Source organism: Sphaerodactylus townsendi, linkage group LG02, assembly GCF_021028975.2.
Source record: "Sphaerodactylus townsendi isolate TG3544 linkage group LG02, MPM_Stown_v2.3, whole genome shotgun sequence".
Classification (NCBI taxonomy): domain Eukaryota; kingdom Metazoa; phylum Chordata; class Lepidosauria; order Squamata; family Sphaerodactylidae; genus Sphaerodactylus; species Sphaerodactylus townsendi.
Genome location: NC_059426.1, coordinates 99,582,574 through 99,609,382, shown reverse-complemented (window position 1 = coordinate 99,609,382; position 26,809 = coordinate 99,582,574). Strand labels below are relative to the sequence as shown.

Here is a 26,809-nt window from a genome sequence, read left to right as displayed (position 1 = left end):
GTTGAGAAACAGGGAGCAAAGGGTGGGTGTAAATGGGAAGTTCTCACAATGGAGAGATGTAAGGATCCGTTTTAGGACCAGTGCTCTTTAACCTATTCATAAATGACCTGGAAGTAGGGGTGGGTAGCGTGGTGACCAAGTTTGAAGATGATACCAAATCATGTAGGGTGGTGAGAACCACAAAGGATTGCAAAGCGCTCCAAGCGGACCTTTATAAATTAGTTGAGTGGGCTATGAAATGGCAAATGCAGTTCAATGAAGCAAAATGCAAAGTGATGCACATAGGGGCAAAGAATCCAAACTTCACATACACTCTACAGGGGTCAGTGCTATCCGTCACAGACCAGGAAAGGGATTTGGGCATCTTAGTTGATAGTTCCATGGCAATGTCAACTCAATGCATGGCAGCTGTGAAAAAGGCAAACTCTATGCTGGGGATAATGAGGAAAGGAATTAATAACAAAACTGCAAGGATTGTCATGCCCTTATATAAAGCAGTGGTGTGACCGTACTTGGAGTACTGTGTTCAGTTCTGGTCACCACATCTTTAAAAGGATATCAAAGAGATAGAAAAAGTGCAGAGAAGGGCAATGAGGATGATCGAAGGATTGGAGCACCTTCCTTATGAGGAAAGGCTACAGCGTTTGGGACTCTAGAGGAGATGTCTGAGGGGGGATATGATTGAAGTCTGTAAAATTATGCATGGGGTAAAATATGTCAACAGAGATAATTTTTTCTCTCTTTCTCACAATACTAAAACCAGTGGGCATACATTGAAAATGCTGTGAAGGGCGGGGGGAGAGAATTAGGACTAATAAAAGAAACATTTCTTCACGCAACGTTTGATTGGTGTTTGGAATATGTTGCCCCAGGAGGTGGTGATGGCCGCTAACCTGGATAGCTTTAAAGAGGATTGGATGGATTTATGAAGGAACAGTCAATCTTTGGCTACCAATATTGAGCCTCATTGATCTGAAATTGCAAATGCCTTAGCAGACCAGGTGTTTGGGAGCAGCAGCAGGCCATTGCTTTCACATACCCCATGTGAGCTCCCAAAGGTACCTGGTGGGCCACTGCAAGTAGCATAGTGCTGTACTAGGTGGACTCTGGTCTGATCCAGCAGGCTTGTTCTTATCACCACAATAAAATAAATGTTATTTTAACTAGTAGCAGTCGTGGTAGAACCAAGGAGGTTGGGTGAACTCCTTATTTGACTCTAGCAGTTTGTGACCTGTACCTGTGTGGTAAACAAGGTGCTTGCAGGATTCATTCCACCAAACACTATATTTTCCAAATTCTACTGAAAGCAAACTGCTTCTCATTTCACCATTCCACCACAACCCTATGTATCCCTAATCAGATTCAACCCATAAAATTATGACCTTGAATGCAAGATCAAGGTGCCTGCCAGAAACATTAAACATTGCTGTATTTTTTCAGTTCTTGTTCTTATTCTGTTTCTCCAGTATACTGAGGTGGTCTTTTGAGAATACTGAGAAATTCTTGCCATGATATTTAAAAAAAATTGAAAAGTGTTTTCATAATGGCAATGTCTTATTAATCTAATACCCAGTTCCAAACACAAATATTGAAAGACCAAAATATTTGGGATGCTCAGGAAAATGACTGATTTCATGTCACATTTAGCGAAGAGCTCCAGCTCCCCAAACCTTCAGCTTGGCTTTTAAAGCCACATCTCTTTATGCATATTTCAAATATGGTAAATGAAACTGTGGGGCCTTGGTGGACTAACCTGCAAAGGTGAGATCCACACAGCATTACTAGACCATGGTAGTGATTAGGATTGCCAACCTCCAGGTAGGGCCTGGAGATTTCTTAAAATTACAGTTACCTTCCAAACTTTTTCTGGAGAAAATATGTGCTTTAGAGAGTGATCCTTCTCCTCCCCAAACCTATCATCCTCAGACACCACCCTTGAATTCTCTGCTGAGGTGCACCTCTTCATTGTCTCCTCTTTGTTCTCACCTCTTTTGAAAGTCTCATAGGATCTTGGGCCAAATAGAGCTGCAACCTCACTATGTAAAGCAAGCTCAGACTATCCTTCTCAGTAACCTCCATCTTCCCTCAGGTTTAGTCAATTGACAGTACTGCCTATTGAAAAGCAGCATCAATCTGAAGTTACATTTTGCAGACTAAAGTGAAACAGTTGAATTTATACATATGAATGACAAACTTGAAACAAATGGAATAGAGATAAATTGGATAAACATGAATACTAATCTCAACAATAGAGTTTATGTCAGATGTTAACAAAACAAACTGAGTTTTTTACATCACTATTTTGAAAATATCTCACCTCTGTTATTTCTGTGTTAGACAGGGCTATGAGGATCTGGAAAGACAACTTAAAGAAGTCTTCAAGGAAAGGAGCAGCATTCTTCACCAGCTGTCAAAGACATCCAAAGAACTTGAGGGAATTAAAGTAAATCTCCAGGTAAGACTTATCTTCTGTTTTCCTAGACTATGGGAAAGTTTGTTGGTGGCCAAATTGTTGCTGTGTGAGGAAGGTCTGTTTGCCTGAGGTTAATTTCTGGCCCCACATTCCACTGTTGATGTGGCTCAGTGTTTCCCAAAATTTTCGATGTCGCAGTACCCTTGACCTTGCTCTTCATATCTCACGGTACCTTGTAAACAGTTTGCCCCTGCCACCCCTCTTTCCCTCCCAGTGCCCCTGCTTGCTACTGCCACCTTCCCCTCCCAGTGCCCCTGTTTGCCACCCTCCCCCCACTTTCCCCTACCAGGGTTTTTTAAAATATTCCTAAGAACTAGGAAATGAAATCAAAAGTAGACTTTACTTTGCTGTGTTGATAGAAGAAGACTGGGAGTGCTGGCTGGCTCCCACAGATACACAAGCTGGCCTTCTGGAAACAGGGCAGCCCTTGACAATGGTGCAGGGCTTACTTTTTGCACATGTGCTGGGAACCACACTGGTACTCATGGTCAAATGTGGGCAAGATGAGTTGGTGCTGCTTGAACTGGCTCTGCTCCATTCGTGTGAGGGCTGGCGGGGGGGGGGGTCCTGCCACTCTCCTCCTGTCACGGGCTGACTGCCAAGGATGGACAGAAGACAGGGTGCAGCTGATAGATATTTACTGCAGGTTAAACACAAGTTGGAAATGTATCTTAAGGCACCCGACAAGGCGCTGGTTAGAGTTCAGTCTGAAAATCAGTAAGCAAGCTCACCAGTCTACCAGGTCATCACAATCCAAAACACAAATCCAAAAACAGGTCCAGGGGGCAAAGTCCAAGGGTCATTACTGGAAAGCAGGCTTTTCTGAGCAATTCGCGGAACTGAAGCAGAGTAGCCGTCAAGGTGACGAATTGCCTTCTGAAAAAACACACCACCTGTGAGCTGTCTCTTATCAGCGTGAGGGCAGAAATGCTGTAGGAATGTTTCTGCAAGGAGCTGATCCTGCTAGTAACTTACAAATGCCAAGCAGCCAGTCGAGCTGATCGTCTACGCTCAGCTAATTCAAGGCATAACCGTTGGCGATGCTGCTCTAAATGGGTGGGTGAACTGGGAAGACCGTTTGCTTGGAGTGCTGGGAGTGGACTCTGAGAAAGTCCTAACTTTGAGGGCCCCACAGAGGACTCTGGATCAACAGCTGGTTCATCCTCTTCTGATGAACAGCTGCTCTCATGCCGCCAGTCCTGAAACATCCCTTTGCTGTCAGTGGGGGGATTAACAGGGGTGTGTGGTAGGCTGCCTTCATCTTTGCTGTCCAAAGCAGGAGAACCAATCATGACACCTCCCAGGGTGAAGGGAAGCACTGGGGAGGGTGGTGAGGGGCGGTAGTGTTCTCACTTGGGACATGCTCATGGCACCCCAGGGTAGAACAGAACTCCAGTTGGGAATCACTGTTGTGGCTGTTGAAAGGCTGGGGCTGTGAGCCTTTGAATTGCAAGGCTCCTCCCTGCTGGAGACATGAGCTGAAGAGCTCTTGGCCTGTTGCTCTTAACCTGGGGATCAGGCCTGAAGACCTATAATTCATTTAGAGGCTTTCACATGACAGTGCTGGTTATCACGTTTACCTTAGTTAGGCATTTGATCAGATCTGAAATGTCAGATTAGGTGGCCAACAGGAATTTGTTGGGGATTTTACTGGGAGGCTTTTATGAAGGAGGCCCAGAGTTTTGTTTCAGTACCTATTTAGGACTACAGAACATAGATGGTAAAGGAGTTGTTGCGGTCACCTGTAACAGCTGTGGGGTTGCTGCTTTTTTTGTCAGTGGATGTGGGTAGCTACACCTGCAGCAAGTGCAAGTTGGTTGTTCTCTTGGAAGAGAAGGTCCAACAATGTGAGGCATGGGTATCTACTTTTCAGAACATTGGGAAGCATGAGGATTTCTTGGACATAATGGAGCTGACTGTCCTAGATGAGGATCAGACAGGAGAGATTTCTGAGGATTGGGGCAGTTCTCAAACACAGGAGATAGACATTTGGAAAATGTGACACATAAATAGGACTAGGGATCTTTCTGTAAATTTAAAGCTACAAAATCACCAGCTGGTAGATCCCTTGGGCCATTAGTCTGGCCATGCCAAGGCCCTGGTTGGCAAGCTGGTCCCAAGCCCGGTGTCTTTATTCAGCGGAGGGTTGACTGAGCAATTCTTGTCCTTCTGCATTCCACAGCAAGTCAGGCAAGCTCAGCAGAGACAGGCCTACTCTCCAGCCAGCCACCATGCAGCAGCTTGTTTGTGGACCAGCTTTCTTTGACCTGCCAGAGAGCAAGAAGGAGCTATGATGGCCCCTTGCACTGCCCCAACTTTCCTAATGAGTGGGGTAGGGCCTGTGGTTCACTTGACACAGGACTCTTCACTGGGTGGCTGTAAGCAGTTTGGAGAGGAGTCCAGGATTGCCATGGATGCCATCCCTGGACATAGAATGAATAGGAAAGGATAAGGAGTAGCACTGTATGTCTGGGATAATTATACCTGTGAGGAGAGCATGTGGTGGAAAAGATGGGATCCTTAGGTGGCAGTGACCATGTTCTCCTGGAGTTTGTTATACAGCAGAAAGTAAAGACAAGACATAGTCAAAACCACATTCTGGACATTAAGAGATATCATTCCAGGAAATTTAAGGAACTACTAGGTGTAATCCCATGGTTAAGAACACTATAAGAAAAGGAAGTACATAATGGATGGAAGTTTCTTAAAAGTAAAATATTGAAAGCACAATTTCAAACATTACCAAATAGATCCTATACAGACTGTTGCATTGCAATGAATTAGCAAAGTAAATAATAGAGCAGAGGTGCAAGTGAGTTGTTTTGTAAAACTTCACTAGATAACAAATAAAGTTACACTGAACATAGGAAAAGCAAACTATCTGTGCAAGTGCTCAGTCTGGGTGTCTGTGAAGTCTATATGTGTGTGTGTGTCTGCCTGTCCTCTTTTTCTGGAAGAAGAAAGGAGAGATCTTTCCAGAAGCTCATGTGATTCCAGTCATGTTACTTCAGCAGTTAACTCTTCCTTGATTGAATGAAGGAGGCACTGGTAAAATCCTAAAAAAAAAAAAACCTCCTTCTCAAGTGTCAGCTTCTGAAGTCAATCAGGCATAATTTCAGATGGAGATTCTCAAATCTTATCTTGGTAGTTTTGAAATTCACTTGCACAGTTTTCAGTCCCACTGTCTGAGAATACAATTTCTGGAGCTCTTTTATGATTGCTTTTAACAGCTATCACATAAACTTTGAACTTATTCAATACTTGAACTTTTGATCTGAGAAAATCAAATGGGCAAATCTGCTTGCAGCATCAATAAAAGTCAACATGTATTTGTTTCCACCAACAGAAGATGCTAGAGGTCCAATTAGATCTGAGTGTACTTTTGTAAGGACTTTTTTTCTCTTGTTCCTTGATGGCTCTGAATAATGAGGAGCAGTGCATTAGGCCTTAAGGCATATTTCACAGTGTTCAGTACTTTTGACGTAAACTTTCAGTGGTTTACCATCAGCTTGCAAAAGTTTATCATCTTCACTTTCAATTCAACAAAATATTTTTCAGTATTGCAAACATGGGGAAGAGATCCAGAGTTCAAAAGAAATAAAATCACTACTGTTGCAGACATTTGTAATCATGTATGCACATATTTTCTTTGTTTGCCCCTTTCCTGTAACTGAAGTGACTTTTTTTTGTCTTTACAGCTGTAGTTTTATTAATCCCACATCTTCTATAAGTATTACTTGGTTCTTCCACTCTGCCATTCCCAGCTGATTTTCTTTCACAACAATTTTAACCAAATGTCCCCTTGTTCCACATTTAAAACAAATTACTTCAGTGGCATGATCAAATCTAAGCACAGATAAGCCTTTTGTTGTATTTGATGCTTTCCTTTCTGCATCTGTATCTCTTTGATAATTGAGAACATAATTCAGGTCCAGTGACTTTCTGGCCTCAAGTACAACTTTCAGGCAATGACCCCAGGATTATAGAAATCACATCTTCATCCTCCAAAACTTTTCCAGCTGCCCTGATTTTCATAACCATGTCAACCATCCCTTTTTAATTCACATTCAAATTGTCCTCTTCTTTCATTCTTGCACCATAGAACTTCCTTTTTAGAAGCCTTTCCACAGTATTTTTCATCCAAGCCTTTCCAAACAGCATGAGCAGATTTGCAGTTCATAATAAGGGCACTCTCCTCATTCTCTATTGTTGAAGCCAGGAGATTGAATGTTTTGGAATCAGCCATTTTAAACAGTTCTGACTTACAGAGATTTGGGGGCATAGTAAGAACATGCTTTGTACAAAACTGCCAGATCAAGAAATTTCACTCATCCAACTGAGGGAGAGTGGGTAGAAAGGGACTACTTGCCGGGGCATATTGGTTTAAGGTTTGTACTGCACTCACTTTTGCTGAAATGGTTGTTGCTGGGTTAGAGGCACTGATTGAGGCTTCTTTATCTGACATCTTGCTTCTTTAGGAACTTCTTTTATATAAGCAACTCACTTTGCAGCAAAAAGAAAAGTATACGCAACAGGAGCATGCTATTGTTGTATTGCAATAAATTCATGGAGTAAATAATAAAGCAGAGGTGCAAGTGAGTTGTTTTGTAAGACTTTACTAAACAAATAAAGTTACATTAAACATAGGAACAGGAAATTATATCTATGCAAGTGCTCAGCCTGGGTGTCTATGCAGTCTGTCTGTCCCTTTGTGTGTGCCTCTCCTTTTTTTCTGGAAGAAGAAACAAAAAGTTCATGTGATTCCAGTCATGTGACTTCAACAGTTAACTCTTGCCTGACTCAATGAAGCTGACACTTGTAAAATCCTAACATAGACAATCAAACCCCCACCCCCACCCCAACACACACACACACATACACATATCCTCTACTGGGATCAAGAGAAGCAGGTCACTGCTGGGACAAAATACTGGCTAACACATTATGTCTTATTTTGGACTGCATCAGGACACTGCTTTGAGGAACCACCAAAGCTGCATGCAAATCCACACTGGTCCTGATAATTCTGAAGGATAAGAACACCAGCATGACAGAAGTTCATGGCAACTGGTTAGAGTATCCTGAAAAGAGAGCAGACATGCCAGCAATGGGCTAGAATACATTCTCTAAAAAGCAAGGTGCTGCTTTTCGCATGTATGTGCCCTGCTCAGTCTTTCCTCAGTGATCGCCAGTGTGTTATAGCAGTTAGGAGTGCAGGGAATTAAGATATGGGAGACCTGGGAGACCCCCACATTGTCATGTAAGATCACTGGAAGACTTTGAGCCAATTATGCTCTTCCAGCCAAACCTACTTTGCAGAGTTGTTGTCAAATAAAATGGGCAAAGAACAACCATGTTAAGCTATGCTTAGCTTCATGGAGAGATAATTAAAAAAACTACTGGAACAAACATAGAATTATCAGCTTTCTGAAATTAGCACTGGATTCCATTTTTTCTGTGTCTCAGATTGGCTTGAAAAGAGCTTTAAAAGCATACATACTGGAATGCTCAAGACTTGGAATCTGCCTCTTCTTAAAATACATTCTTGGTGTGATTCCAGATGATGCCAAAAAAAGTCCTCCTTCATGTTCCAGAACATATAAGGACATAACAAAGTCTGATCTAGAAACGTTTTCACTGATGTGCTGGCCTTTTGCTTCCAGGAAGTTTATTCTCCCTTTCCCTTTGCAGGAAGGAGCAAGCCACAGTGATATTCTTCCCTGGCAGTATGAAATGGTGCAGTTCACCAGGATCTAACCACATCATTCTGAGGAGAGCTGGCCTTCATACACTCAGTTACTTCCTCCATGATGCCAATTAAGATTAACAGCATCAACCTTAGCAATTCTACTCAGGTCTATTCAGTGCAACTGCTTCTCAGAAAAATATTTTTTGAGATTGCAATGTAGGATTGTTGGTGCTGTTTAGACTCATGCTGCTACAAAAATTCACTGTGATAGCGTGTGGAGACAGGCCACCATGGTGATAAGGCCTGCTCAGAAAATGATGTTCTACAAGTGTGGACTAAGGTGGAATGAGTGAACAGACATTGGCTAACATCAAATGCTGTGCCTCTGGTGTTCATAACTCCTGCTAACATTCACAAGTGCAGCCATCAAGGGATGGGAATAAATGTACATGTGAATCACTCAAAATATTGGCATGCCAAAAAGAGAGTGACTCAGTTCCAGACTGAAACATCAAAATGGAAGATGACACAGGGGTGGTGTATATATACCAGTGTTACCAGTCAGACCCAAGGTGGAATGGAGGGTCTGTTTTTAGGAAACAGTATCCTACCTTTCCCCCTACTATAAAGGGTGCTTTAGCAGTACAGACCAAAGATGGAAGCCATTTCCTGATTTTGCACAATGGTGCCAATAGGGAAAAAAATCTGCCTGGGGAACAGGAGGAGAGGGACAAGGAGGAGGAATAGTAGGACTTTGGATTTATACCCTATTCTTCTCTCCTGTAAGGAGACTGAAGGTGGCTTACAAACTCCTTTCCCTTTTTCTCCCCCAATAAATACCTTATGAGGTATGTGGGGCTGAGACAGTTCTGAATGAATTGTCATCAGCCCAAGGTCACCCAGCAGGAATGTAGCAGTGAGAAAACAAATCTGATTCACCAGATATGAGTTCACTGTTCTTGTCCTCTATACGAGTTCGCTTCTCTTGTCCTCTTGTCCTTTGGAGAACAAGAGTAATCAATGCTAAGAGGATACCTCTCTTAGCATTGCTAGAGAGCAAAATTCTCCTATAATTAGACTGTTCACCTTGCAATCAGTGTTCAGTATTTTCTGGACTATTCTCTGGCCTGGTTATACTGTTCCCAGCTCTGCTTTCGCTCTGACTCTTTGGAGGTCAGCACAGGTGTTGAACTCTGTTTCTTGGACCATTCCTCTTTAGGACAGGTAATTATTACCCACATCAACCTCAATCTATTGCAAACTGTAATATACACACACAGGAGGGCTGAGGGCAGGTAATAGCCCAGGCACACACACACACCCCCCACACACAAGCTTTTCAGGCTAATCCTATCAGGGAATTGTACGCTGCCACCTTTGAGGAAAAAATTATCTCTGTGACGCTTCTTAACAGTAAACCAAACAAAAATTTATTTATAGGATTTACTCAGAGAGTTTTTGTGCTTTTCTTTTCCTTAGGCAGGGAATGCTTGGATGGTACTGTCAGTTCCTGACAATTTTACTTTAGCTGTTTCAATTAAAATGTTGTTTCAATTAAAAATAATCTTCATACACTCAGTTACTTCCTTCAGGGTAAACATTCTTACATGGATCCCGTACAAGTACCTAAACCACCCTCCCTTTCCTCCTCAGGGTATCACACTGGGCTGGAACAGAGCAAGTTTTGGGGTTTCTCTAAACCCTCTCTTGACTCTGTCAATTCTAAAACATACACCCTCAGAGACTCTCTGGTCCCATATCTAGCCGCAGCCTCCATAGAGACTATAACCAAGTCCTTCGTGTGGTTTTAGGATTATCCCTGGGAATAGGTCTCCCCCTAGACTTGAGGCTCGGGTATTGTTATAGTCACCCTGGTCTCCTTGACTTCCTTCACCAATACCTGGCTATCTAGCCCCTGGTGAATTAATCTTCTTTGTCTCTCAGCTTTGAGAGCCTTTTTGTTTTCTCTGGAACTGTGCCTTTTGCAAACTGTTTTTTACCTTGCTCTGGCTATAACAGTCTCTCTCTGACAGACTCTCTGACTCTCAGATGTCTCTCTGACTGTATCTCTGTCTTGTCTGTCCCTATCTCCCTATGTGAGTACACACCCTCTGGCCCTTATGGCTAACTGCAGCTCAGCCACCCAGTCAGGGGGAGCACTGGTTTAACTCATTGTGTTCCTATTCTGTCAGAATTGCCTCTTCAAATTAACCTGGGTTTTTTTGTTGCCCATCACACAAACCCTATCCTTTCTTCCTTTCTAAGTCTTAGCATTCTCCAGATATCCTAGTATGTATGTTTTATCCTAATTGTGTGCTTATAAGTTTATTGTTCTTGTTTACAGAATTTGTTAAGCTTTATTCCTTGACCTCCTGCACATTTCTAATGAGAAACAATCCTGGTATAAACAAGTAGATTAATCCAGTTACCCACTTTTACTAAGTAAAGTCTGTCTTTTACTAATTTCACAACTAAAAAGGGGACAGGCCCTACCATTTTGGGTAACACGGGTGCATGGCATACTGACTTACCTCAGTTACACATTCAGTTGGTGGCCACAATAAGCCATTTGCTCTCATTCACAAATATCGCCCAAATATGGGGCTCATAATATTGGGTCAATTGTAACTGAAATAATATTTGTGAAGGACTTAAAAATGGTATATATAATCTTCAGACTAATGAGGCTCAATGTTTTCAGTGCAAAAACTCAGATTTTTTTATTATTAACAATTTTATTGGATGTTTAAAGAAACCATTTTAAAACACACTAGGGAAAATAATAAAGTAATTATACAGATTATTTCATTTCAAGGTTGACCTCTCATAAACTTGGTGGTAGTGGAAAGTGCCATCAAGTTACAGCCAACTTGTTGAAACCCTTGTAGAGTTTTCTAGGAAAGATGTTCTGAGGTGGTTTGCCATTACCCGCCTCTCCATAGAGGCCCTGGATTTCCTTGGTGGGTCTACTTTGATACAGTTATTTCAAAAATGGGTGTCTGATTTGGAGGGTGGAGGGATTTTAGTTCTTGCCCCAGGCACCATTTTCTGTAGGGGCCACAGATTGTCATATACATTCCTATTGGAAATAATGGTCCTGATCTGTAGAACCTGAGAAACCACATAGATTTGAATCTCAACTTCCTGATGCCCTACCCAAAAATAAACAAGAACGGTAAAAATATTGCATGAAGCCTGAATCCTGAATTATTTTTTTAAAAAAACATTTTTTAGCCTTGGCACACACCCCTAGTATGTGGTTAGGTTTTCACATAGGGGACTGATGAAGTCCCAGATAAATCCCCATTCATACATGAATTTCATTTGGAGACCTCTGGCTAGCTTTGGTGGTAGTTGTGAGAATAAAATGAAGGACAGGAGATCCATGTAAACTACTCAAAGTTACTTGGAGAGAGGATGAGATCAAATAAGACCCTTTTAAAAATAATGAGGATCATTGCATGATAAAATGTGGACCCCCATCTACTTCAGCTCTGCAATGATAACAGCAACTTACATTTGAAATTTTTATTCACCACTATCAGCATATGCTAGTCCTTTTATTCTAATATCTGCTTCAGCATTTCAAGCAAAAAAACCCTAAATTTGTTTAGAAGCACCACAGTTTTTCTGAAGCAAAAGAACAAAGCTGTACCTTTTCCTATTTGTTCTTGATCATCAAAGAGGCTATTCACAAAAGAAAAAAAAACTTTTTATCAAAAGAGTCATCATTAATAATTTTACTGCTGAAAAATGATAAAGAACTCCCTGATAATCCACTGTTTCTTCCTTTGTTGTCAGTCACTGAAAAATGATGAGGCATCTGCTAAAAGCGATGTACAGAAGCTCTTGGAATTAGGCCAAAAACAAAGGTAAGGATCACAATGTGTCTGTCTTGTGTTTTAAAAAAATTATTTCTGTGCACACACTTGACTATCATGAATTCCCAACTTTTTTTGTACTTGGACAAGTAACCACAACACAGCAGTCATTGCAACAATTCTCCATTCAGAAGCAGCAGACCAACCTGAACTGTTATCTTTGAATTTTGGTAGGTTTCATTTCTTACAGCACAATCCAAAGAGGGGAGAAGGTGAAGCCACAATTGAAGTGGTGTGACCCTTGTGCAGCATCAATGCTACTTGCACTGGTGAAGAGGGGATGGTGTCAGTGCTCTTCTGGAACAGGAGCCCACACCAGAGCTGGTGGGGATGTTCAGGGGGTGTTCCCAGGAGTGGAGCTGGTTTCAGTAGGTTTCATTAGGCCCAGAAATGCCCCCTTTTGCTAGTATGGACTTAAACCAGCAAACTGGCAGCTTCAAGTGCAGCCCATTTGTCTGCAAGGGGGGGCGAGTTGAAGGGTAGCTAAAGAGTTCTGCAATTTTTCTTGCTTCCTGCGCCTACTCAAATTCCTTTGGAGGTGGTGTGATTGCACCATGGCAGCACAATCTCCAGCTGCTGTGAAACTGCTTCCCCATGGATTCGCCTGCTTGAATTGATAAAGTAAAGAGAAAATATATACCACAACTCTACTACTGTCAATGTGATGGATTTTACAAGTGCAAGCTTCATTCAGTCAAGCAAGTGTTAAGTATTGAGTATGTCTATAGAATACTGAAATCACATGCCTAGAATCACATGAGCTTCTGGAAAAATCTCTGCTTTCTTCTTCCAGCAAAAAGAGGAGAGACAGACACACAGGCACAGATAGACTACACAGACACCCAGGCTGAGCACTTGCATAGATAGAGTTTCCTGTTCCTATGTTTAATGTAACTTTATTTATTATCTAGTAAAGTCTTACAAAGAACTCACTTGCACCTCTGCTTTATTATTTACTCTGCCAATTCATTGCAATACAAAAAAAGGTTATGGGCCCAGTATGCTTGTGCTTTTTTTTCTGATGCAAAGTGAGTTGTTTATATAAAGGAAGCAAGATGTCAGATGAAGAAGCCTCAATCAGTGCCTCTAACCCAGCAACAACCATTTCAGCACAAGTGAATGCAGTACAAACCCTAAACCAATATGCCCTGGCAAGTAGTCCCTCTCTACCCACTTTCCCTCAGTTGCATGAGTGAACTTTTTTTGATCTGACAATTTTGTTCAAAGCATGCTCGTAATATGCCCCAAATCCATGTGAATTGAAACTGTTTAAAATGGCTGATTCCAAAGCATTTTATCTCCTGGTTTCAACAAAATTGATCCTCCTTGATCTGAGATTGCAAATGCCTCAACAAACCAGGTGATTGGGAGCAACAGCCGCAGAAGGCCATTGCATTCACATTCTACATGTGAGCTCCCCAAGGCACCTGGTGGGCCACTGCGAGTAGCAGAGAGCTGGACTAGATGGACTTTGGTCTGATCCAGCTGGCTTGTTCTTATGTTCTTATGTTCTTAATAGGGAATGAGGAGAGTGCCCTTATTATGAACTGCAAATCTGCTCATGCTGTTTGGAAAGGCTTGGAAGAAAAATACTGTGGAAAATCAGTTAAGAAAACAAGACTTTTAAAAAGGACGTTCTACATGCAAGAACGAAAGGGGCAATTTGAATGTGCATTTAAAATGAATGGTTGACATGGTTATGAAAATCGGGGCAGCTGAAAACATTCTGGAGATGTGATTTCTGTAATCCTGGAGTCATTGCCTGAAAATTTTGAATACCAGGTATCTGTGCTTGAGACCAGAGAGTCATTGGACCTGAATTAGATTCTCAATTATCTAAGAGATACAGATGCAGAAAGGAAAACATCAGGTACAATGAAAGCCCTGTCTTTGCTTAGACTAGATCATGCGAGTGAAGTAATTTTCTTTAACTGTGGAAGGGGACATTTGGCTAAAAACTGTTGTGAAAGAAAATCAGCTCAGAGTGACAGAGAAGAATCAGGTAATGTTTATAGAAGAGGTGCAGTTAATAAAACTACATATTTAAAGACAAAAAAGAGAAAGTCACTTCAGTTACAGGAAAGGGGCGAACAAAGAAAAGATGTGCATACATGATTACAAATAACTGCAACAGTACAGTGATTTTATTTCTTTTGGACTCTCAATCTTTCTCCCATGTTTGCAATAATGTAAAATATTTTATTGAATTGAAAAGAAGTGAAGATGATAAACTTTTGGAAGCTGATGGTAAACCACTGAAAGTTTATGTCAGAAGTACTGAACACTGTGAAATACACATTAAGGCCAAATGCTTTGCTCCTCATTATTCAGGGTATCAAGGAACAGGAGAAAAGGAAGTCCTAAAAAGTACACTTAGACCTAACTGAACCTCTAGAACCTTCTCTTGGTGGAAACAAATGAATGTTGACTTTTATTGATGCTGCAAGCAGATTTGCCCATTTGATTTTCTCAGATCAAAAGTTTAAGTATTGAATAAGTTCAAAGGCTGTTAAAAACAAGCATGGAAGAGCTCCAGAAATTGATTCCCAGATAATAGGACTGAGTACTGTGAAAGTGAATTCCAAAACTACCAAGAGGAAATTTGAGAATCAAACATTATGCCTGGTTGACTTCAGTAGCTGACACTTGAGAAGGAATTTGTTAGGATTTTACCAGTGCCTGCTTCATTCAATCAAGCAAGAATTAACTGCTGAAGTAACATGACTGGAATCACATGAGCTTCTAGAATGATATCTCCTTTCTTCTTCCAGAAAAAGAGGAAAAGCAGACACACAGGCACATATAGACTGCTCAGACTCCCAGACTGAGCACTTGCATAGACAGAATTTGCTATTCCTATGTTTACTGTAACTTTGTTATCTAGTAAAGTTTTACAAAACAACTCACTTGCACCTCTGCTCTATTATTTACTTTGCCAGTGCATTGCAATTCAACACAATGGCTAGCTGCTGAACCATGTTTTGCCCATTTTAGAATGGCTATATTGACTGCTAGTATTTTTCTGAGTTCAATTCAAGGTGATGATTAGGTAAGACCTTCACAATCTAGGAACCACACATTTGAAGGACTTTCCATACATCTCTGGTTGTTTGATTCCCCCCCCCCCGCCCCGTGGCTGTTTTTAATCATGATCGTCCATTATGTCTCTGCCTGAGAGATTCTTGTTTATTTTTTATATTTAATTTTGTGAAGACGATAACATTAATATTACAATAACGATAATACAGACATTCAATTACCTAATAACAAGATTAACAAAAAAATAAAGAAAACCAATAAAAAACTCTACCCACACCATTGAGTTTATTTTAAAATAACACAAAAACAAACACAGACTTCTGCTTGGATCATATCCTTCAAGAAAAAAATTCATCAGTTCTCAAGGAATTTCTCTTAACTTCATTTAGTTCTAATATTGTAAGTAAGTTAATAAATTCTTATATTCAATATTGTTTTTTAGAAAATTTACTAGTGGTTCCCAAATTGATACAAATCTCTCTATGGTGTTCATACGTAACAAATTTGATAACTTATCTTTTTCTGCATATTCCAAAAGTTGTAAACCACTCTTCTGTTGTTGGTGTTATAGGCCTCTTCCACATTCTTGCAAACAGAATTCTTGCCACCACTAGCATATATAAAAATATTTCAACCTTTTTTTGTAATTTTTTCTCTATTATATTTAATTTAAAAACTTCAGGTTTGAACAGAACTTCTATATTTAGCATTTTTTAAATTACACCATATATCCTATGCCGATATATCTGGGTTATTTCACAGTTCCACCATAGGTGAATAAAGAAACCTTTTTGAGTTTAACACTGCAAACATTGATCAGTACAATTATGATACATTTTTGCTAACTTACCACCTATGTAGGACTTTAAAATAATTTTCTTTGAGTCTCACCGCTTTTGTAAACTTAAGTTTCTTAATCCATACATTTTCCCAAGTTTCTAATGGTATTTCTTTATGCAGATCTTGAGCCCAACTAATCATACAGGTTTTAATTTTTTCATCAAATAATTCATTCTGCAGCATGAGTTGATACAGTTTACCAATAGTACCTCTTTTTTAATCTCTTAGCAGTTTCCACAGGGTTGAGTCTTCTACCTCAAAACCCTCTTTCTTATCTATATCATTCTTGTTTAGCTGATCACACTGTTGCACAGTCTTACAGAACTGCATTAGAACCTAGACTGGTTCTCAGTGCTGCCTGACAAACTGGACAGTGTTGAGTATCTTCTGATAAGAGTGAGCACTGGGTCAGTGCTTGGTACCATGGGATATGACTCTCTTTTCTGATGTTAGGGGCATTTTCCAATCTACATAACTATCAGTGCAATCCATGGCAGTGGTGGGGAGAATAATGGAAGAGTTGCAAGGGCATGCTTCTGCAAGTGTTCTCTATGGAGGAACAAATGGCAACTATGCTGATGAGAGGCATTAATGCTGTTGCTGGACTTCCCCACGGCTCCACAGTTCCTGAATGTGGCAGCTACTGCTGCACCAGAGCTCCTCCACTACATCAACCTATGCCGGAGATGATGGGCCATTTCCAGGGGTGGATTCACTGGCATACACTTCTTTCAGTCAGCTTTGTCACATGCCCATAGATTTTATATGGGGGAGTTCGGGGGTGGGGCCTCCAAAGCGGCTCTCCAAAGCTGGGGACGGCAGACTCCCCCGCCGTTCCCTCCCCTGCCCCCCACCAGCTGGGCTCCCAACTGGCAGCTGGCAGTTCCTTCTGCCCTCCCCTCTGAGCAGAGGCATAGAGGAAAAATGGAGCCCAGTGCAAAATATGAGTTTTGCGCCCCGCCCCCCCCGGGCAGCCGCCGTGATGCTGGAATCCACCCCCAAACAGCATCACTTTCAATGGTGTTTAAATTAGAGAGCCCAAATTCTCCTTTTAAATCCACCTTAAAGGGAGAATTTGGGGTCCCCAGTTAAACAACATTGAAAGTGATGCTGTCTTGGGGTGGATTATCACCCACCGTGAAACAGCATCACTTTCAATGTGGCGTAGTGGTTAAGAGCAGGTGCATTCTAATCTGGAGGAACCGGGTTTGATTCCCTGCTCTGCCAATTGAGCTGTGGAGGCTTATCTGGGGAATTCAGATTAGCCTGTGCACTCCCACACATGCCAGCTGGGTGAGCTTGAGCTAGTCACAGCTTTTCGGAGCTCTCTCAGCCCCACCCACCTCACAGGGTGTTTGTTGTGAGCGGGGAAGGTCAAGGAGATTGTAAGCTCCTTTGAGTCTCCTACAGGAGAGAAAGGGAGGATACAAATCCAAACTCTTCTTCTTCTTCTAAACTGAGGACTTCAGATTCTCCCTTTAAATCCATGCCGAAGGGGGTGGATTTAAAAGGAGAATCTGGGGAAATTTGGGGGGGGTGCCTGCTGTCAGGGGTGCAATTGTTAAGCTAGCAGCACCAAACTTTTAGGGTATCTTTAGGAGACTCTCCTAATGATACCCAGGTTTGGTGAAGTTTGGTTCAGGGGGTCGAAAGTTATGGACCCTAAAAGGTGTAGCCCTCATCTCCTATTACCTCCCATTGGAAACAATGGGGGATGGGGGCACCCGCTTTGGGAGACCATAGCTTTGGACTCCCTGGACCAAACTTTACAAAGCCTGGGTAGTATCAGTAAGAGACTCTCCTGATGATATCTGCCAGGTTTGGTGAAGTTTGGTTCAGGGGGTCCAAAGTTATGAACCCTCAAAAGTGTAGCCCCATCTTCTATTAGCTCCCATTGGAAACAATGGAGGATGGGGGCATCCCCTTTGTGAGTTTATAACTTTGGATCCCCTGAACCAAACTTCACCAAACCAGGGTAGTATCATCAGGAGAGTCCCCCAAACAATCCCTGGAAGTTTGGTGCTGCTAGCCTAAACAATGTGTCCCCTGCAGGCCAAAAACCAAAAAAACAGTAAAGATGTTTTTAAAACCCACGAACGGGTAGGCGGAGCTTCGGACATGAATGGGGGGGTTTGAACCCGAGAACCCCCCCTTACCTACGTCCTTGCACATGCCCTTGTTTACACTGACCAAAGAATGTCAACATGTTGGAGGAAAAGAGAGCTCAACTCTTCACATTGTGGTTACAGGGCATAAGGGTATGATTCAAACAGTTGTTTTTTGTCATTTTAAATTATGCTAACTGATTTGATAATAAAGATTTCAGTGTTCTTGAAGGTGAAGAAACATAATTCTTTGAACAAGCAGAACATTTGCCTTTTTTGAAGCAAAGTATCCTCAAAGTTGTCCTTTTCAATCTGACATGCAACAGGATTGTTAGTATACGAAATCAATTATTCCGAAAGATGGACCATATCTTTGAGTACACTGAATCTCTGAGTACACTAGAACTGCAACACTGCAGTAGTTATGCAGTTTGGTTTGTACTCTTTTTAGTTCCTCTTTTTGTTTGTTTGTCTCAGACAAGTAACTATTTTGAGAACCAGTTCTGTAGGTGATCTAAAAATTAAAAATTACAGACTCCCTGGAGCTAGGATACACTGAGGTTACTGAAGAGCAAGTTTTTGGATGTTCATATTGATAAAATGCCAAGATGTGAAAACTGACATAAAAACTGAAATTAATGCAAAGAATTCTCTATATTGTATGTTCAGTTCCTAAAGAACATGGATCAAACAGTGCATCAAATGATTCTTGTTAGATATACAGTATCTTAGTCCTGAAACATTGCTTTCTGTATTCTGTGATAAACCATCCAAATACAGAATAAGACACACTCTCCAATTTACCTATTGTAGAGACATATATTGTTTAGCTGCTAGGAATCACTGCACTGGCCTTAATTGGCAATAAATGCAGCTGCTCCTATGTTTAATGTCTGGTGAATTAAGTCAGAATGGTCTGTTCCAGATTGGAACCTGCTATTTTTGACTACACATCTGTATTTAAATTTAGAGCTACAACTTTTTGTTGAAATCAGCACTCCCCTTAATCAGTAGTTTATATTCTTGCTTTCTCTGTGATCTGGCTTTGATTGGCAACTGCCATCAGTGGCTGTAAATCAGTCAAGTTCCATTGGCCAAGAAACTTTTCAGATGTATCTTCAGTCCAGGTCACTCAAACAGATAACAGTAATGTGACATGAGTGGATCCATGGAGCACTTGGTAAGTGACAAAGCACATTTCAGGAATTATAAAGCATGAATGTACAAATAATTGCTGTATGCTGAAGCAGTTATGTTCCCTGAACCATACTTGCTGAATATTACAAAGGCATATATCCTTGTGTGAATTAGCTCATGAGGCTTTCAATTGAATAGAATATGGAATATAGAACACAATTTGAATATGGAACTAAGGCTGTTTTCGCATAGCCCAAAAACAGTCCCCTAGGGATGGTAAAAACACTGTTCCTGGGGCACCATTTGCACAGCAGATGCTGCTGCATTGCAGCAGCACCGTGCTCGTGCTGCCCAAGCAGAGCGAAAACACTGCTTTTGAACCCCGAGTAAGGTTTTTCAAAAGTGGCATCTTCCACCCACTGCCATGTGAATGGCAGCAGGTGGAAGGCGACATTTTCCCCACACCAGCCCCAAATGCCTCCTTACCTCCTCCTGGCTTCCATCACTCTGTGGAGGCCAGGGGAGACACCTGCTGATTTCTATCCCTGCTGTCATCCCTCTGGCCATAAGGGTGTGTCCCCTGGCCTCCACAGAGTGATGGAAGCCAGAAGGAGGTGACGCATTTTTAGGGCTGCGTGGCTGTATGGAGCCTGCTCCGCCAGCTGTGCAGTCATTGGAGCCGTTCATGCGAACGACCCCGGGGCTTGCATCAGCATGAACCATGCCAATGCAGCCCCGCTGCTCTGGCTGTGCAGAACAGCCAGTGTTTTTCTTTTAAAAAATTAAAGGGAATTAAACTATATTAATTTACTGAAACTATACTAATGTACTGAAACTTTTTGTTTTGGGGTGCATGTGCTCGGTCCCCCAAGTTCAGTGCTATTGGGAAGTGAGCTTTGTTCCTGCTGCAGCACAGCACATTAGTGAATTCTTGCACCTCCCAAGTTTTTCCTGACTTTGTCTGCCCTTACTCAACCCTACTTTGCTGTAGTGTTTTGGAAAAGATCTCAATAAAGCTTCGATGGATGCTTCTTAGGAGGAAAAGCTTGGATTTTCCTGGACCCACCCACATAGCAGCTATTTGCCCCACATAACAGCAATTTCCTCTTCCTCCTGCAGACCTTTTTTTCCTTTTTAATTAGTAATTTACTAACATATTGATATATCATTAAACCCAAATATCTATGATGTTCTTTGAATTTACAGTTTTCATTGTTAAAAATAGTGTTTATGTATTTAAAAAAGCATACCTCCACATATTTTGTTAATGAAAGCAGAGAACTCAGCATCATGCATACTCGGGTATAATGGTATATCAATATAATGCTGATAAATTATTAATTTAAAATCCTAGTCTTTCACCAGTGTGTTTTATTAGCAGGCACAGCAGCAACTGGAAAGCTGCACAAACCTGTCTCTGTGTAGAAAAAAACATATGGTAATCTGATAGAGCTAGTGTGGCATAGTGGCTAAAGTGATGAGATCTCCACTCAACTGTGAAGCCCACCAGATGACCTTGGACCAATTATTCTCTCTTCACCTGTCTGTCCTGGCAGTTGAGAATAAAATGGAGGCAGGGCCATATAGCCACATGAGCTCCTTGTAGCGTTTATGTGTTTGTGGGGAAAAAATGTAATTGATGAAAACAAGAAAAAATGCAAGCGTTTGTGTGAATTTGCAGACACTGACTTTTGGGTATACCTGAGAAGAACAAGAGAAAACTGTGGCCTAGAATAGGTCGGTTATTTGATACTTTAATGGAACAACCTCATCTCTCTTGATTTACCAGTTTAAAGATTTTCAGAGACTTTGCAGCATGGGCACAGTGATCAGACCTGTCTCATGGGTAGCTAGGGAAAGTGCCAGCTACTTAATTGCATTTGGATCATATTTGCCAATGCATTTCCAATGCCTTTATTGCTCCATCTTGAGCACTAAACCTTTTAAAATCTCTGAGTACACTAGAAGTGCAACACTGTTGTTACGGCCCTGATCACCCCCCATATTATTTCCATAATATTTTCTTCAAAAATCATATTGGCAGAAGCCAGTTGTCATACACTTCTCTGTGAAGGTAGCAGTGTGTCCACTTAGAAGCAGGCCTCAGGCAAAAGGCCTGTTTAGCAAGATTAAATCAATGGATGAGTTACTCCTGCATAACCTGGAGGTCTCATTTTGTTTGAGGGCATGCTTGATTACCTCACCTTGCTAAAACACTGTAAGACAAAGGGATATGGAAAGCCACCTTGGTATCAGATGCTGCATTTCACTATCTCTTCTAGAAACCATGTCAGCAACAAATGGTTGCTTCTTTGCATTTCCTCCACCTATTGTTATGACTCTCCTAAACCACTCGTCCTGTCCTAATCAAATGTCTCAGCCAAATCTGAGTAACCTGAGCAGTGTCTCCAAAGAGTTACTCTGCATAAATCCATTCTGTGCTTCCTGATTTAATCTAAGAGCAATTGACCATTGTCCCAGGGTTTAGAATAATAGATAGAGCTGCTAATTAGCTCAGGTTAGCAAGACCAGCATGGGAAATTCCAGAGAATTTAGGAAAATGAAACTTAAACTCACTTGTTCCTGCCCCTACCCACGCAGAAGGGTATAAAAGTACTGTGCATCCCAACTCCAGTGCTCATTGCTAACATGAACCTCCCTTGGTCTTGTTGGTATGAGACACGAATTTGTCCTTCACCTGGATTCAGATGCTGGTCATTTGAATCCTTGCCTTCTCCCAGATCTTCTTCAGCTGAATTTAGGTAACGTATGACCCCCTGCTTCCCCAAATCCCAGTCTATCTTCCCACCTATTTTTTCCTCCCTATCTATATACTTAGGAACTGTGTGTATGTGCCTTAATGTCTCACTGTGTGATTGTTTGCAACCAAAATTTATATAAAAATATTTAAACTGCAATTTGGTCTTTTGTGAATTCTCTGCAGATACATTTCAAGCCATTTCTGGTATACATAAACTAAAAAGATCCCTACCCAGCCTGCCTCTCGCATTGCTAAGCCAAGTTATTTTCCCCATTGCTACTTTAAGATATTTGTGTGCTGTTACACTCTTAGCAGCTGGTGGAGATTCCTTAAAAATAAGTACACAACCTGTGAAAGATGGGTAACACTGTAGTTATGCAACATGCAGTAAGAAACATATAGTATAAAATTGATCAGGAACATAGCCCAAGCAACTGAATAGCTAGATCCTTATTTTTCCTGGTGCTTCCAGATTGTATCCTTCAAAGAACCAGTTCTCTTCCCTCCCTCTAATTCCAACATATATTTGTTTAAGTGTAATTACCTCCAATATCAATAAGAGCTGTCAAACAATATGAAAACATAATTTGCCCAATAGAATGTTATCATACCTAGGATTAGCTCTGAACAAATAAGAACAGGAGGAAGGATGTCTATTTACTTAAATGAAACAAAAATCAAGATAGATATCTGAGGAAGTGGGATGTGACCCACTGAAAGCTTATCAAAGCTACTTTTGAAGGTGCTGCTGAATGCTTGTTTTATTCTGCTAAAACAAACATTATGTATCCCTTTGCAACTGTCTCCTTTCTACCTGCTTCTTCAATGAAGATAATGTAAAAAATCTCCTTAGTGTTTTGCATTAAAAAAAACATCCCTGGGAACATTAAAAGATAGAACTGTACAATTTGCTTTAGTAATGAAAAAGTGGATGAATTTAATTTAAATGCCAATTTAGTTGAAGAACAGATACATACTACTTCTAATTTATGGCAATGTACTGCTTGTTCATTAGGACTTTGATTGTGTTTGCTTATGATGACTGTTGATCTTTTTAGTCAGCATTATACAATCGGGAGACATTGGGCTCAGCAGGTTCTTTACTGGAAACAAAGGAAAGGCAATTCCTACTCACTGATTTTTTTCTTTAAAACTGAAATGGGTGTTTGACATTAACAAGCCACCTCAAGAAAGCATAACCCATGGCTATTCTGTGCAATTACAAGTGTCATGTTTCATGACAAAGGTATCCTTTTCAAATGGACAACAGAAATGAAGTTTGTGTTTTGTCTGTTTAATAAACCAGGGAAGAAATGAAATCACTCCAGGAGGCCTTTCAAAAACAGCTTAATGAGGCAGCTGAGAAGGCAGAAAAACAACAGGCTACAGTGAGTGACTCTATCCTTTCTTATTATTTTCTTCTACCTTTTTAAAAATCTCCATCATTTGTAAATGAGTTGATAGTTTAAATATATTTGCATTAATAAAGTCTTTGGTATGTATGGTACACATTTTATATGTAGGGATATTTGGACCATTTGTGGGAGCAGATAATGTCATTATGGTTTTGCTTAAAAATGAAAACTACTGTGTGGTTACTAATTAATCTGAAGTTTTCCACCTATTCAACCATTGTTTTCCACCTATTCAACCAAGATTTCTAATCACTTCCTTTTAGATAAGTAGGTATCTTCATAACTGACGTTATGAAGGAGATGAGATGTTTTGTGACACTAAAGTAACCCAATAATCTCTCCATCCATTTTGATAGATGTTTTTGTTCAAACTTAGACTGCTTAGAAGGAAGGGAATATAAACCCTCAGACTAGAGTGGCTAACTATGCAGTATGTGGCAGAGCTTCCCACAGTACTTAAGACCTAAAAGTATTATGTTATAACTGCCTGAGTGATATTTGAGCCTAGATTAGAGGGGTTGGTTGGGAAGTTATATGGTAAGATGGATCTGCATTGGAGGACTAGGCGTTTTGTTCCTTCCAAAATTTCTATTACAAGAAGGATTGTTGCAAGGCAGTACCAATGATGTACAAAACATCTTTCCAACAAACAAACCAAATGATGCCTAATGATCAGGTACTCTTTACACACACACACACACACACACACACACACACACACACACACACACACACAGAGAGAGAGAGAGAGAGAGAGAGAGAGAGAGAGAGAGAGAGAGAGAGAGAGAGAGAGAGAGAGAGAGAGAGAGAGAGAGAGAGAGAGTCTTTATTAAATTACTAGCAGGGCACCTGTGCTTTGCGACGCATATTTCATCACAGGCTCTCTATGAATTTTGGGGTGACATTCAGCATACTTCTTTACAACCTGTTTGTGAACTTTGGGGTGACATGCAGCATATTTCCTCACAGCCTGTCTGTGGACTGATGGGTTTGTTTTCACATATGTTGCAGCAGCTTCCTGCAGTTGTCTTTTTCCAATGCAATGTGTTATTGCTCTCTTTCACCTGGTGGGCTCCAAAAGACGTCATTTGGAAGCAGCCGTTGTATTTTCAGGATGCAGAAAGGCAATGTTCTGCCATTGGATGCTGATGAGTGAGAAGACTGTAAAGAGGTTCAGGGTAGGGTTGAAGGGCGGGGAGCTGGACTGCACCGCCACTGCAGCACATTCATGGGGAGGGGTGGCATGCAAGGGAAGGGGAGGGAGGGGTGGCATGCAAGGAAGGGGAAGGGGGGAAGGGTGGCATGCAAGGGAAGGGAGGGGGTTTGTCCCGTGATATTTCCCTCATTACACGTTTTTCAAAAAAACTATCATTTTCCAAAATCCCATGTTGAATCCACTTCTGTGTAAATGTTATGGGAGCTAAACTGATTTATTTTTTCCCACCCTGCCGCCTGATCTCCCTGCCTTACATCATGTCAATTCCATTTCTGCTGAGTTGCAGCCCACCTTTTCCAAAACATTCCCAAGCAAGTTTTTTGCTCTTTGTCAGCTCTTCCAGGAGCCAGGCAAGTGAGCCCATGTGGGAAAGCACAAGCCCTTGCTCTGTTCCCACTTGCTCTCACCAAGAGCTGCTCACTAGCTGAGGCACATCCCAGAGAGCCCAGCCCCGCAGCTCTGGGCTCACGTTCCCAATGTGGTCCTGATGGGGGGGGGGGAGGAAGGGCCTGCCTGGCAGGATGCTCTCACCTTGTGACAGCCCCAAAGACCAGTCAATGTTACTTGGTATATTGGGGGTGGTGGCTGAATGTCTCGTGCTGTGGTTTCTTGCACACCTTTAAATATGGATAGGACATAGTACTCTGTCCAGTATTGGTCCAAAGTTCTTCCTTTGTATAGCACAATGCGCTTGCCGTGTTGCTCACTGTACTGACTCCTTTCCAAAGCTGGAGAAAAGGAGTATATATGTCCTGCTTGGTTTTCCTGTGGTTGCTGTGGATTCACCAAACAGAAGCATTGACTTTGGAGGGGGATAGACCAATCAGAATGCAGCACACCAGGGATGTTTGAGCATGCGTGCTGCATTCAGAAATAGCAAACATCACAGACCAGAAAAAAGTCTAAGGTCAGGTGTTTCAGGAAAGTGACATAAACATGGGATGGCAATACACAAGGAAATAAATAAAGAAAAGAAAAGGATTCACATCCGGGGGAGGGGGTGAGGGGATGGTTGTCTTACAGGAACATAAATCTGCTAAACTGCCTTGCTATGCAGTGAAATCCTGTGCAGACCTTTTCAGAAAGAATTCCCACTGAGTTCAAGAAGATGTACTCACAAGTGAGTATTCATGGGACTGTAACCTTATTGCTATTTCTAAAATTGTTTCAATTCTTTTACCTCTAACTTGGATATTTCATTTTACTCCTTTTTATGTTTTCTGCTTCTTTTTTATGCTTGCTGCGAACAAGACCAATAGAAAATACCTTAAATAATACTTCAGAAGGATAGTAAAAACCTGCATTGTTGCCATAGATCCTAGCAGAAATATAAATTTTAAAACATGGAAAATGTATTGAAAGTTAGAAAAATAATAAAGAAATACAACTTTTCTCCCTGGCACATAATATGTATTTTTCCCTATGGGTTTTCAGAAAGCTTAAGGAAATTGCATATGATTTATCTTATTTAGTATAATGGCTTAAAGCTGAAGTCATTGTATATAGTTGTCTGGAAATAAATATATAAATTTCCATTATTTTTACTCCAATTTATATATGTTGAATATGGTAGATTAAAAATCAAACATATATTTATTAAAAAACCCAGAAAGTTTTAGAATTGTTATTATATATTGTGCTATTTTTAGGCAGAAAAAAGCTATTTTAAAAAGTCTGTGGCTGACTCCCACTAGCACTTTCATTAGTGTGAACGTTTTAAGTATTTTAGGTAATAATTTTAATTTTGGCAAAATAAAGGCAAGTTATTAGAGTAAGCAGAGAATCATATCCCACTGCAGATATGTTGTTATGTCCACTTGCCTACTTTGAGTCAAAGCCTGTTTAAAGGACAAGACTGTATATTTGTCCTGCCCCAAAGTGCAGCACACTAAATGTAAGTTTATGGTCCCTTGAGCAATTTGCAAACCTTGGGCGGAATTCAGAATCCACTAGCACTGGCAAGAAATGGCCATCAAAAAGCTGTTGTTTTATACTACTCACACCTCTTGATTTCTTTTTCAATCTTTAAAAAGTAACACAGCAAATAACAGTCAAACCTAGAATTAAAGAGGGGGGTTGATGGCCATTGGACTCAAGGGCATCCCTGAGTGCAAGCCTGCTCTGTGTGTATTTTATGCATACATCATAAATATAACTATATCAAGCTGACTTGCCTGGACTGCTGTTTTTATGTCCTGTACAAGATCATTGCCACACTGGCCATTTTATTTTCATTCCCCTTCCTAATAACTC

The 26,809-nt window shown here is 41.0% G+C and overlaps 1 protein-coding gene across 4 annotated transcripts in view; it reads left to right on the top strand.

Annotated features, from left to right (window-relative positions):
* LUZP2 (leucine zipper protein 2) overlaps positions 1 to 26,809 on the top strand; it is a 485,657-nt gene that overhangs the window by 266,339 nt on the left and 192,509 nt on the right. For all 4 annotated transcript variants that reach the window (XM_048483981.1, XM_048483982.1, XM_048483980.1 and 1 more), the window contains exons 2-4: positions 2,338 to 2,455; positions 11,964 to 12,034; positions 23,232 to 23,313. In XM_048483981.1, the coding sequence (XP_048339938.1) occupies positions 2,338 to 2,455; positions 11,964 to 12,034; positions 23,232 to 23,313 (271 nt within the window). The remainder of the gene's footprint in view (positions 1 to 2,337; positions 2,456 to 11,963; positions 12,035 to 23,231; positions 23,314 to 26,809) is intronic.